General features: G+C 37.7%; 1 protein-coding gene across 1 annotated transcript in view; it reads left to right on the plus strand.

Moving 5' to 3' along the window:
- LRP1 (LDL receptor related protein 1) overlaps positions 1 to 14,791 on the plus strand; it is a 475,004-nt gene that overhangs the window by 264,412 nt on the left and 195,801 nt on the right. Inside the window, 4 exon segments of the mRNA XM_077483570.1 lie at positions 1,324 to 1,464; positions 4,552 to 4,677; positions 4,820 to 4,936; positions 10,962 to 11,042. Of these exon segments, the coding sequence (XP_077339696.1) occupies positions 1,324 to 1,464; positions 4,552 to 4,677; positions 4,820 to 4,936; positions 10,962 to 11,042 (465 nt within the window).

Raw genomic sequence — 14,791 nt, forward strand, 5'->3', positions numbered from 1 at the left:
TTGTGATAGATGGCATAGGCTGTGACAGGTCCTCTTTTTGGAGAGATCTGGGGTCTATTAGACCCTATATCTCTCTTCAGGCCTCTAAAGCAGCTGATTAAACTAAGATTGGTTTGATTAGATGCTGTATAAACAAACAAACTGGAACTGACAAAATACTTGTCGCTTCCAGTTTCTGACATCACAGAAGAGGGGTAGTAACTTTCATTCCACTCTTCATAGTGAATGTGCCCCCACCAGTTGCATCGGTGCCTGGCTCCCCAATGGGGTGGGAGAGCCCGGTAAAGGTGGCAGTGTAAAGTAATCAAGCGGCTGTATAGTCACTCTGATCACTTTTTCAAAACAGAGAATCGCCGCCAGAAAAGAACGGTATGAGGAGCACGGCTGCAGCCATGGTCCTGGTATAAGCACTTCCACCCGCGGCAGTATATATAGGGCCTAACAGCAGAAAGTGGATAGATTCTGTAAGGCTATATTGTTTTTCCTCCTCAATACTGAGGTAAAGAGTTTTCTTTTCTTATTTGCAATTTTTTTTAAGCACATTTTTGCACCTAGCAGAACCCAGAACCCATGTCGTCTATCAGTCTGACTTCAGCTGAGTGATTTCTGATTGCTTGTCTAGACTTAGTGCGCTGAAAGTGGTACTTTGCATTGTAACTGTATACCTGTAAAGTTTAGCATGTGCCTGCTTTAATGTTCTAAACGAGTCCTTATTGACCACCCTTGGACACAAGGCCTAGGATGTACGCAGGGCCTTTACTTCTGCTAATATTAAGCCCTACCACGTCAAAAACCAATTCAGAACCTCCATTGGACACTTTTGAATGGCAGGGTAATGCAGCTTAGTGCCAGATCAGTAGATCAATAGACTTTTTCATTGTGGGAAGGAATCCTAAAGCACAACTATTTTGTAGCACTGCAAAATGGTAACTAGAGCCTGTGTGTAAACAATTAAGGCTTATCCCTATTTACATATATAAAACTAAACCGCTTTTAAAACATTAACACACAATAATGCAATTATTTAGCTCAAGCCAATTTACTATAAACATTTATCTGAAGAACATTAAACAGTTTATACATTTACTTTACAGCAAAGGTGTCAAATATTATAGTGACTTAATTATTTTTAGGAAACAGCACTGTGGTTTGGCAGGTATGTTCAATATGTTAATTTATTCCCTAAAGAAGACATTTATTAAAAAGGGAAAAAAAAATAGACTGCATAGAATTCCCCAATGTTTTTTAAGATCTCATTAATTAGGATGTAGTTTGAAAATGTCATTGCAAGTTTCACATTCATGTACTTTCTTATGCTTCCAGCCAACCCATCATACATCCCTCCCCCTCAATGCCAGCCTGGGGAATTTGCATGTAAGAACAGCCGCTGCATTCAGGAACGATGGAAGTGCGATGGAGACAATGACTGTCTGGATAATAGCGATGAAGCTCCAGATCTGTGTCGTAAGTGCCCTATTGCTTGTAGTAGAATTCTGAAAAGTAACAGGCTTCCCTTTCCTCATGGAATTTGAATAATGAAAGACCTGATCCACCAGGAATGGATGGTTTGGTTTGATGTGGTGGTTGTCAAGTTGAATTACATGCTGTATTTTTATTTTCCTCTGGGGATTCCAATTGATTGAGATGCCTCATCTCCACCATGGTTCCCAGAACATTCATTACAAAGTCAAATGATAGTGTCACGCTCCTCTGATGGATTCTCTATAATATAGAATAAATAATTGCCATTTTGAGCTCTTAGAGTAACGTTATGGCCTCTCCGATAGGACAAAACCCCAAAGAGAGCTGGCTAATAGATTGTGCCAGAGACATAAGTTGCCAGATAATGTAACCAACCTGTTTAGACACTGGTAGGTTCCCACAGGAAGGTGCAACTGCCCTTTTAGGACCTTGCTGGAGGCCACAGGTTTGCTTTAAATGATTAATTGTAGGGGCCAGCAATCAATTCTTGAATAACAACTTGCCTACTCAAGTACGTTTTAAAACAGTGGATTGTTGGTGGCCATGCTGTTCAGGAGTGCAAATTTAGCATGCTGCTCTGTTTATTCCTTGTGTCTTTGATCATGCTTTCTTTAGACCATACAAATGACAGACAAAATGCACAGAGCTAATCAGACTGGCTCTGTGTCTTGTGATCGCTGCGCTTAGTCAGTACTAGTAATCACATTTCTCAGTCCTCCCCTTGCTCTCATAGCAGGGAAAGGGGATAAAGGAGAATCTAATTAATGACATGATCCTAGGTTGGTAGACAGCAGCAGATTCAAGTTTGTGGGGGTTATAAAATTCTATTTGGGTATTACTTTTTAACCCTTCTTGTACATCTCATCTCTTTCCTGTCTTTGTAGTGCCTGTATATTAATGCCTTCTGTACAGTTACCTCCTCATCTCTATCTGCCAAATGTATGTGATCTGTACATTAACATTTTCACCATCCCCTCCTTCTGTGTTATTACCAAGCTCTGTGTTTTTAAGCACCCCAAAACTAGCATATTTCTTCATTTCCAAAAATTGTGGCAAAAAATGATCAGCTTGGTGTCTACTTTCCAAAAAAGGGTTATTTGGGAGTACTGTGCTGGTATTTTTATTTGAAATGTTTTTAATGAAAAGAATAAAGATTTTTTTATCGTAAAAAAAAAAAAGAATAATAAATAGTTGTTATATACCATCAAAATATAGCTCCGTTTTTTTTTCAAAAATGTTATGCAAGAACTTGGGTACAGTGTTGAATGATCACAACACTGAACATGGCTAAACACTGATCAGAACAATCTTAATATAGCACATACCATTTTTCCAGCAAAGTAAAACAAATCATTGCCACAGTTTGTGGATCATTTGCATTTTGCCATTGTAAAGTATTGATTTACTGCACGTGTGCAGCATCCCAACCACAGCGTGTCTTGTACAGCCCTGAGGACAAGTGACACATATCTCCACTTCCTGATCTTCTGTCTTTGGTTAGAGACAGTAGCAAATTTCAATTTAGTTTTAGTCTTGGGACTAAAATGGCATTTTAGTTTTAGTCCCATTTTAGTCTTCTGCAATTGTTTTTAGTCGTATTTAGTCGATTAAATCTCCAGGACATTTTAGTCGACTAAAATAATTTTAGTCAACTAAAACTCATTTTAGTCATCTAAAATCGAATGGGTAGAGTTAAATTGTAATGCATTATTAAGGAATTCTCTAAAATTTCCAAACGTATTATATACTGCTTGAGTGAAAAACTGAATATGTTATTATTTATGGTATTGAGGTATGAACATGTACTACATTATTTTGACATCAAATTTCAATTTAGTTTTAGTCTAATGCCGCGTACACACGATCGCACATTCCGACAACAAAATCCATTGGATTTTTTCTGATGCATGTTGGCTCAAACTTGTCTAGCATACATATGGTCACACAATTTTGTTGGAAATTCCGAACATCAAGATTGCGGTGACGTACGATGAGCCTAGAAAATTGAAGTTCAATAGCTGTGTTATTCTGAGCATGCGTGGAACTGTGTACACACGATCGGAATTTCCGACAACAGATTTTGTTGTCGTAAAATTTGAGATCCAGATCTCAAATTTTGTGTGTCAGAAATTACGACGGAAAATGGAGCCTACACACAGTCGGAATTTCTGACAAAAAGCTCCCATCAAACATTTTCCGCCAGAAAATCCGACCGTGTGTACGCAGCATTAGTCTTTTGACTAAAATGCCATTTTAGTTTTAGTCCCATTTTAGTTGTAGTCGTATTTTAGTCATCTCAATTGTTTTAGTTGTATTTTAGTCGACTAAAATGTTTTAGTTGACGAAATTAACACTGGTTAGAGATCTGGGTCCATGTTTCTATTGCTTTTCATCAGAGATCATCCTAGCTGATTGTTTTATATTCTTTATATGTCTTCTACACATGTTCTTCTATGTAAATGTGCTACATCTGGAAATAAAGGCAGCAGAAACTGATAAAACTTGTGATAATACATGTAACCTTGCCAAAGCATCACCTTATTGGCATTAGTATTTAAAAGATAATTGCATTGTAGTAACAGCTATCTGTAATTTACTGTGTGGCATTGGTACTCTTTTATCTGACAGTTTGCAGGTGTTTTAAAGGTCTAATAACTACTGTGGTTCTGGCACTAAACATACACATTTTAGCAATTAAATCCCATGCTTGATGACGTTTACAGGTTTTAATATTGTGTATTTAGAAAGGTTTGAACCTTTTCATGGTATTTTCTTTTCTATATTGTTATAGACCCTTTTTTGTACACTATTTTTGTCCTGAAGATGATCTTCTTTGTATTCTCCCAATGCTTGCTGAAATACCGATCTCTAGTTTGATTATGTTGTTACCTTTGTTTTCTAAAGTGGGCAACCTTTGTGAGAGCAATCAATGTCTCTGCATACTATTTTCCATTGGATGTGTTTTATGCGCAAGCTTTCATCAGTTGTATGCTTCATTTTCTATAATAAGCAGTTGGCAATGTTTTTCACAGAGCTAGTACACAGTTCATATGTGTTTCCTTTGCTTAGACCAGCACACATGCCCGTCAGACCGATTCAAATGTGAGAACAACAGATGTATCCCCAGCCGGTGGCTTTGCGATGGTGACAATGACTGTGGAAATGGAGAGGATGAATCCAACTCTACATGCTCAGGTAAAATGTCTTTATGTATTGAATATCATTTGCTACTTCCATTATTTGAATGCTGATCAACTTAACTTGCTCCTATCCTCTTTGTTTGCGTGTCATTTTTTTTTCTTTTCCTGTAGATGATCCCCTCTTTCTTTTTCCACAGCCCGTACTTGTCCTCCAAATCAATTCTCTTGTGCTAGTGGCCGTTGCATTCCTAATTCATGGACCTGTGACCTAGATGATGACTGTGGCGACCGCTCAGATGAGTCCTCTACATGTGGTAAGTTGTTTGTATGGACATTTAAAATGTTGCAGACTTGGTTTGTTCGTAATTTCACCCCAAGTACTTAGTGATGGTTTCCCTGGCCCCAATAATACGGATATTGTAATTCACAGCAAACTTCCATAACCATGTTTGGTTAAATTATTTAAATGATTTTAAAGTATTTTTTTGCGTTTGTTATTAAGAACGAAAGAAAACATACTTGCCTGCTCTGTGCAATGGTTTTATACAGAGCATCCTTGATCCTCCTCTTCTTGGGTCCTCCACAATTAACTCTGGGTTCCTCCTTTTCTCTGATCCTGAGCCGCACTGTGTGTGTCCATTGACACACAGTGCAGCTGGGTCCCGCCCCCTACTCCATCACTGGATTTGATTGACAGCAGCATGAAACTAAGCTAGATCAAGATTGAGCTCAGGTAAGTATATAGGGGGGGAGCTGACAATAGAAGGTTTTTTTTTTTTACCTTAATGCAGTCTAAAAAACATTTAGCCTTTACAACCACTTGGGTTTTATAACCTGTACCATTTATTATGGCTATTTAAATCCATGGTAATGTTTGCCACAAAAAAGCAAACAAATAACAAATATTCCAATATTGCAAATTAGTACAGTTATATGATCCTGAATTTTTTTTTGAAAAAATGTAATTGCCTTTTTAACACAAAGTGAGGGTAAAAAGTATTTGATACCCTGCTGATTTTGTAAGTTTGCCTACTGACAAAGAAATGATCAGTCTATAATTTTAATGGTAGGTTTATTTTAATAGTGAGTGACAGAAAAACAACCAAAATATCCATAAAAACACATTTAAAAAAGGTCTAAATTGATTAGTATTTTAATGAGTGAAATAAATATTTGACCCCTTTCGCAAAGCATGACTTTTTAGCTTGGTGGCAAAACCCTTGTTGGCAATCAGAGGTTAGACGTTTCTTGTAGTTGGCCACCAGGTTTGCACACATCTCAGGAGGGATTTTGTCTCACTCCTCTTTGCAGATCCTCTCCAAGTCATTAAAGTTATTTTATGTTTCTTCCATTTAATCACACAAACTGTTGTCACCCTGTCATCAAGCTGCTTGGCGATGGTCTTGTAGCCCATTCCAGCCTTGTGTCTACAATCTTGTCCCTGACATCCTTGAACAGCTCTTTGGTCTTGGCCATGGTGGAGAGATTGGAATCTGATTGATTGTTTATGTGGACAGGGGTCTTGTATACAGGTAACAAGCTGAGATTAGGAGCACTCCCTTTAACAGAGTGTACCTAATTTCAACTTGTTACCTGTATAGAAGACACCTGGGAGCCAGAAATCTTGCTGATTGATAGGGGTTCAAGTACTTATTTCACTCATTAAAATGCAAGATAACTTTTTTGAAATATGTTTTTCTGGATATTGTTGTTCTGTATCTCACTGTTAAAATAAACCTACCATTATATTTATAGACCGATCATTTTGTTTGTCAGTGGACAAATGTAAAAAATCAGCATGGGGTCAAATACTTTTTTTCCCCCTCACTGTACAAATATATCAACATGCTAAGTCAAATATTTAGATATACTTGTAGCACTAACCCCCGAAGGAGCTGCTGGTTTAGTTTGGGCTTACTGTTACCTTCTTTTCCTCAATTCATGTCTAGGGGTGTCCTGTGGTAGATGGCCCAGTAACTTGAGAGACTGATGACAATATCCGCATAAAGGGATTTTATTTGCAAATGTAGACAACAGTTTGGGATCAGAGGGTTAGGAAGAAAGTTCAGGTACTCTTATTGTCAAAGTCAAAAATTTAAGAACTTGCTTACTTTGACTGCATCCAGAGAATAGCCATTCACAACTGGATGTTCACTCAGGTTGGACAGTCCCTCTCTCACAAGGCCTAGCAGCCAACCAGGTGCTTAACTTAGGAACAAGTCTCTGCCACAGACGTTGTTGTAGAACATGTAAGGATAAGTCTCTGCCACAGACGTTGTTGTAGAACATGTAAGGATAAGTCTCTGCCACAGACGTTGTTGAAGAACATGTAGGAAACTAAACTTGTAGAACACTCATGTGGTACCTGGATCTTTCAGCCAGCTTGGCGATATCCACGAAACTGGATTCATTTTGGTACTTCAGCCCTTCCAGGCTCTTGCTAAGAAGCCAACCCATATGTGGTCTTCTTCTGAAGAGTCCTCCCCTGGAATGTTACGAAGCTAATGGGTCTCTCCCAAACCGGAGACGGCACCCAAACACCTCAGAATCCTCCTTTAGTTTCCTTGCCTCGGGCTAGCCAGCCAAGAGACAACAAGTCGGGTGGATCCGCACCCTAGGCCATACCCTTCCTGGGGGCTGGTCAGGAGGACTGGGACCATGAAGTCAGCACATCCTTCTGGACCTGAACCCCAAACCATGTGACATCCATCTGTACCCTCTCCCAGAAAGCACAGCAAGAGCGCCACTCCCACTGGGCGGGCTCCGAGAGAGAGAGTAATCTTAAAGCATCCAACCAGACTGTAGTTCCATGCCTGCCAGAAGAGACAATTCCCCCTGTGGCCAGGCTGAACATCCCATAGTCCAGTCAGACTGATACTAAGGTCCAAATTTAGACAATTTCACCCAAACCAAACTGTAGTTTAGGTGCAACCTTAAATTTATAAAAACAGTGCTCTTCAGGAGCCCGGCGCTACATACTGATATCATGGATTGCACACATGCAGGCCTAGTCTAATATATAACTTATGTCATGCATAGTCCTGGCACGTAATGCAGTTTGACCATAGATGGCTGTTTGCAGTGAATGACAGTTGGCACTGTCTAAATCGCAATGAATCCTGTGGTAAATCACCAACACTCTGTTTTCAAAGCTTTAATGCAATTTCTGCCATGGGATAAAAACCAGAATGTTTGCTATTGAAGCATATTTGTGATGATTTGATGACAAAACATTAAACGTAGTACTATAGCAGGCTGGTAATTTAGTACAAAAGAGAAAACTGACTTGTAGAGATTCTGGTCAGTCCAAGTTATGTGCATAATCTTGCCTTCAGCAACTGCATTTGCCCGTTTGTCATTGCCAGTTTGGATTGAATGTAGCTCCGCATTGCTATTTATCCCATGGTTGCAGACACAATGGGCTCGATTTACTAAAACTGGAGAGTGTAAAATCTGGTGAAGCTGTGCAAGATAGCCAATCTGCTTCTAAAAAACAAACAAAAAAAAAACCCAGGGAAGCTGATTGGTTTCTATGCAGGGCTGCACCAGATTTTGCACTCTCCAGTTTTAGTAAATCAACCCCAAGTGTTTTTTTTTTTTGTTTTGTTTGTACTTCATTTGTGAACTATTACCATTTTAAGCCTTATGCATAGTCTTGCATTCAGCAGTTGCAGTTGGTACGGCTATGTACTTATCCTCATTGCTGCTTCTGGATTTTACAAATCTTCACATCAGTTCATTTATATATGGTGCATTAGGGACACATTTTGGCAGCTCTTAATTTCAGGAGGTCTGTTGTGCCAAGTCAGTCAGTTAGCCTCTGGCATGTACTATTTAGGTTAATATGCTTGATAAGGTGACTATGTACCCATATACATTTATGGATTCATTTTTATCCATTACTTTGATACATCAGTCTATTGGAATATGTCTGAACAGATTATAATTCATTATTACCAGCAAGTGATTTTGAGAGCTCATGTCATTTCCTTGCACCTTATGTTTAGACTTTAGGCTGCCCAAAAGGACACATTGGCCACAGCAAAATTATTAGTTCAATGAGGTGGAAAAAGCTATTGGTAGTAATTTCATTATTAGAACAACTCAGAGAATTGTTGTAAATTAAGTTTATAGTATGGAATTTTGCTATACATAAAGTGCATTTTTAAGTTAGAAACAGTTTGATTTTCTATTTACTCATTGTTTATTAATGACTTAAAGTAATACTAAAGTTTTCCTAAAAACAAAGTTATATTTTCCTGCTCTATGTAACGATCTTGCACAGAAAGGTCACTTTCCTCATTTTCTGGCCGCTCCCCTTGGTGCTTTCTGCTCCTCCTTTAACTAGACAGGTACTAAGGAGACACCTGTGCTTGTGTACTCCCGAGCCAAGCTGTGTGTGTTCATGGACATGCACAGCACCAGTAATCCACACCCACTCCCCTTTTCTTGAATGAGTTTGAAATGCAGCAGGAGTCTGACTCCACTGCCATCCGTTTCTGCTGTGATAGATGGAAGTGAGGGGAGTTGAGCTGGAGAAGTGACATAGGGTCAGGTAGTGGGGCATTTTTTTATCCTTACTGCAGTGAATGCATTAAGGTAAAAAAATGTTTAGACTTTTGAACCACATTACTCTTTAACGTTTTATAAACCTATTCAGAATTCTAGAATGTCCAACCGCATTTATGGACTTGTATGAACAATTGTGGGTTGCTTAGACTTCATTAGAGTAAGTTCATGCTTTTTAATTGTAATTGAGTTTACAGTATGTGTATGTGTGTGTCTATCTATATATATATATATATATATATATATATATATATATATATATATATATATATATATTGCTATTGGTTGCATAATATAATCTAGTGCACAAAACAACTTTATGAAACTAAAACACCTAGGACATTTACAAAAATTATTTAATACATTTTTATAACATATTCAAGCATTTCAGTACATGCAAAATATACAAGAATTTTAGTTAAACATAATTTATTTCTGTATTTTTTGTTATATCAGAAACAAGGATCACTCAGAATAAATGTAAAAATGTAGGAACAAACTTCATAATACAGTTAGAACTTTTCTTCATAAATTGTCAGAGTGCTGTGTTTTTAGGTGTTTTGGGACTTCGCCTTTTAGGCTCTGTTGAAAAAAATGTTGGTTGGCTTTCTTGGTATGCAGAGCCTGAACACCCTTTTTTGTCCTTCATAAAACTTTCCCCGAACTCTCTCTATATGCTGTGTTTTTAATCCCAGTTAGGCTTTGAATGTGTGAGTATTAAGAGGGAAGGGGTGCTAGCATAGATGGCAATTAGCATCATTGTGCCTAGCAGACCACCAGTTCAGCACCCTTTTCAGAGCAAGCAGATCGAGTTTCCGGGATAGGGTTATATCTAGCTGTACATGGCTTTGCTTGCCTCTTTGTAATACGAAGTGCTCGAGGGAGACTTTTGTAATGCAAATGTATTTTTTGTTTAACGTTTGTGTTATTTTTTTTATCCCCTGAAATGGGCCTCTTTGAAAGTTTACCAGAATCAGTTTGGCTCACAGTCGAGTTGGACGCCCTGACAGTCTCCTACAGGCATAGTTCATTATTCATAGTAGAAAATAGATACTGCATTAGTTATTGTTAATTTTTTTCATGTTTCTGAACCATCCATTCATCTTGTCTGAGCTGCTAAAGGGGATTAAACTAAGAAAGATTTATCAATGATCCAGAGCACTGGTAAAAGCACTGTGTTTTTGCATTGAATTCAGCTTATTATGTGCCTCTTAAGAGCTTTCTACTTTATACCCAATCAGTAATTTGGCATATAGTGTAGTACCATAGATCAGGTATTGACAACCAGCAAAATTAAAAGTTACAATTGGGCTGGAAAAGCATACCTACCAGCATGCTTCACCAGTCCGTTAGGCCGGGTTCACATATGTGTGGCCGCGGTTACCATCATGGGGTCTGGTGGGTCTCTGTTCACCGGTTCAGGTGCAAATCAGGTCTGAATTTTTGCCTGAATTCGCATCTGAACTGGACCAAAGATGCACAGGATCCTTTTGGAATGTGGACTACGCACCTGTGTGTACTGGGGCCATTGCAAGCTGGGCACAATCGCCTGTCATACACATATGTAAACCCTTAGTGTTGTATGTGTATATAAAACATATAATCTCTCACCATGAGTAAATTATTGGTATAGATCCAAAATGATGTACATATTGAAGTTTTACCTAACATTCTGTTTTTTTTCAACAGGTTTGATTGAAATTTGCTACAATATTTTCAGCTAGTTTTATTTTTCTTCTTTAATTTATGGGAGTATTTGTTTCTTTACAGCTTACCCGACCTGCTTTCCTCTTACTCAGTTCACCTGTAACAGTGGCCGATGCATTAACATAAACTGGCGCTGTGATAATGGTAAGTGGAAAGGTTCTGTTTGTACTTCAGCTTTTCACATCATCTCTTGAGACTGTCATGTCATTCTGATGTTAAGATCAGTTTTGTTAATTTTGTCCTTCATACAATGTGACTAAAAGTGATGTGCAAAAGGACCCACAGCAAGCAGTCAGAAATCATTCATTGTTCTGACTGCTGAAAACTGATGAAAAATGAAGACTTTTATGTCATATACCAACTTAGGATAAGTAGTTCCCATGACTGCTGCCTGTCATGCAGGCTAATTCTTCCCAAAGGTAAATGTTAACTTTTATGTGACGTTCATGGGTAGGAAGTCAATTGGGATGTTTTATTTTTTTAGACATCTGAGCAGACTTAAGTCCCCACACACTACTGTTTTGTAAAGCCATGCCTTGTTTGCTATTGTCAGTATTACTCTTACCCATGCTTTTTATGGGGAATAGTTTTTACTTTAACTAGCTGAAACTTTAGAGAGAATTCCTTGATTTGAACTTTGAGACCTGAAATTGGTGCAATACCTGATACAAGCTTTTAAAGGGTCGGTGAACCCAAAATATTGTTTTTGATAGATACTGGTGAGTTTAATTATTTCCCCAATTATTTTACTGTTCCAATGGTGAGATCCTTCCATGCATTTCCAGGTTGGTTCACCTGCTACAAGAATTATTCAAAGGAATGTGTGTCTGTGTCAGATTGATCATTTATGTTGTGTTCTGTAGAAGGCAGAGGGGCAGAGAAGTGGTTGGGGTAGGGCTCGTCAACAAGATCCTATAAGACCAGAGTTGCTGGTGCATTGTGCACATTTTCCACAACCTGGCTTGTCAGTGTGTTTCATCTGACCATTTCATTAAACTTCTAAGTAAAGACATTTTAGGGTATTGTGTCTTCACCATCAGTCTGGCTCTCATACTTCACCAGTGCTTTACAATGCCTTACAGTAAAACATTGGGTCTTGTTAAAGAAAAAAAAATGCACAAGATCATATTGATTAACTGTAGGCTACTTCCCACTATATATTATATGTATATTATTTAGTCAGGGATATATATTTCTAATTATAATTATCTAGTCATTTTAGAAAAAAAAAAAAAGACCTGGCTAGTAGCTATGGTGACAGATTGACCCTGTTCTTTAATGTTATTTTAAGTTTTCCATATGCCCCTAATCAACTATGTGCATGTCTTAATAAACACAATATATCCCTCTACAAGACAGATTTGCTTAAATAAGCCTATATATATATATATATATATATATATATATATATATATATATATATATATATATATATATATATATATATGGTCTATGTTTAGTGTGCTTTCATATGATAAAATGTTGACAAAATCTAGCTTGTGTATGTATGTAAACATTTTTTGTATTATTTCCCTGTCACTCACATCTTCATGCTTCTTTCCATTATTTATATTCTTTGTCACACAACCTACATTTAATAGATTTATAACCATGTGTCAACTTTACAGTGTATTTTCTTTGTAATAGTATCTGTATGTTTTCTTCTGTTCTGTGTCTTTAATGTCTTGAATGTCTTGTCTTTGGTTGGTTTCTCTTTGTTGCAGAAAAGGATTGTGGGGATGGCTCTGACGAAATGAACTGTCCAATGTCTCCCGGTTAGTGCATAGGTCAACATGCACCATACAGCCAGCTATTGATAGCAGCAGTTGCAGCGGTTGTTTAGGATCTAGAGTAGATAAGGCAAGCTTCTTGGGTTGGGCATTCAGTTGTAACTGGGAAATTTGTCTCTAATTTTATTAAATTGATATTCTCAAAGTTACTTGATAGGTTTGCCATTTCAGGAATCAAAAGTAGACCATGTTAGTGCTCAGTGTTCCACCTTTTTGAAAAAAGTGGCAGTTGGTCACCAGTCTTATGTTTTTGCTGATGAACATGCACCTTCCTTATTCGTATATGATGCATATATATGATAGTCTTATACATTTAGTTCCCAGGCCATTTGAGCTGGGTTTATTGTGCATTTTTATCTAAAGGTTTTAGGGTAACCTTACAACTCCATAGTCTCACCCTACAAAACCTGAGTTCATTGCCGTTTCTCCAAGCTGGTTGTGCATTCAAGCAACAGGCTTTTTATAGCATACTATAAGATTGCTGCAGCAGACACTGCAGATTTATGCTGCTTATAAATACTAATACTTAGAGCCTAATTTACTAAGGAGAGAAAAGGCAGAGGTCATCCTGAGCATAAATTTACTAAAATGTAAAGTGGTGCGAAAACAATTCCCTTTCACATAGCTGGATGTTTGAATTGGACACAGGCTCATTTCTCCTTCATTTACTCTTCAGTATGTGAGGTTGATTAGATGCACTTTACGATTCAGTGTAATGTAAATGCTGAGAAACAGTGCCTACTGCCTTGCGTCAAGCTTGCTAACCATTCTAAATAAGTAGCTGATTGAACCTGTAAATTACTTTGTGCTCCAATCACCATCCAGGCAGTTACGACATATTCATACAGCAATCCCAATTTTTATTTTTACTTTAACAAGGCCGGCTTTAGTAATTCTGGTGGGTAATTCTTGCCACTAAAACTTCTGAGAAAAATAGGATGCCAGCATGCAATTTAGCATGCAATTCTTAAATACCTGTTTTTTTTGGGGGGGGAAGCTGGCCTTTATTTTCCAAATTTGTTCTTGTTACAGTTACACAATTATATTTTGTACAGTCATATGGCTGTTGCAGTTATTATGTAATCCATCTAGTGACCTGTTTTAGAGAAGTAATTAGTTTGAACTACAAAGAATTAGAATTATTGAGAGTAAATCAGTCCTTGTTGGTGATGGGAAAATAGCTTAGAGAAGAAATGGTTTATTCAGTAGTCTGCTTGTTGTAAATCCAGAGGAAATTCTGTGCTCAGTAGACAAGATAGCTTGATATAAAATTAAGGCCTGCTCATGCATAAAATAAGATATCTTCCCATCTGATATGGTGCATGTAGTGATCTATGCAATCTCTGTGTTCACTTTCTCTGTAGATGGTAGAGCTTGCTATATCTCTGCCTCTTTCTACTCTGGCTGAGACGGGATGGAGGTTGTGAGCCAGGGACTGATCTCTCCACTGACACCTAATTCTAAGCCTTCGTGTCAGTTAACCAATCATCCTTTCACATCCTATGAACCTTGATATTTTTACTGCCTTGCACTCTCTCTTGCCACCTTCTTGTCACTTTTACAAAGCACGTTGCTTTATCTTTGTGCCCTTTTTTTTGCTGCGCTTTTCACATTTTCGTTTCTTTTATGTTTCTCAGTGTTTATTTTGTTTATTTAGTCTTTGGAAATCTAATTATTTTTGTATCCTGTCATGGCATAAGTTTTCTAGAATTTGCAATTCCTTGTGGTTCACTCTCCTGCATGCATACTTGTTCTGGGCCATATATATATATATATATATATATATATATATATATATATATATATATATATTATTTCACCAATGACAGAACTCATCTTTGAGTGATAAGCTCCAATCATTGATCTATAGTCAAGTGAAAAATCCATTCTCTTGCTTACTAATGATATTTGTGGAGTCTGCCTACTGGTACCTCTAATCTTTGTGGCTGTTTTGTACACCGCTAAGATTTCCTAGCGGCAGGCAATGTGCAGAAACTCAGAGCAATGGATCAGCAGACACATCATTATAATTGTTTGTCTTGCCAATATTAAAGGTCAACTCTAACCAAAATTGATATTTAAGCTCTTGATATGCTAGTGAAT

Source organism: Lithobates pipiens, unplaced genomic scaffold (genome assembly GCF_037356315.1).
Source record: "Lithobates pipiens isolate NorthernLeopardFrog02 unplaced genomic scaffold, aLitPip1_a1.2 Scaffold_16, whole genome shotgun sequence".
NCBI classification, from domain to species: Eukaryota; Metazoa; Chordata; class Amphibia; order Anura; family Ranidae; genus Lithobates; species Lithobates pipiens.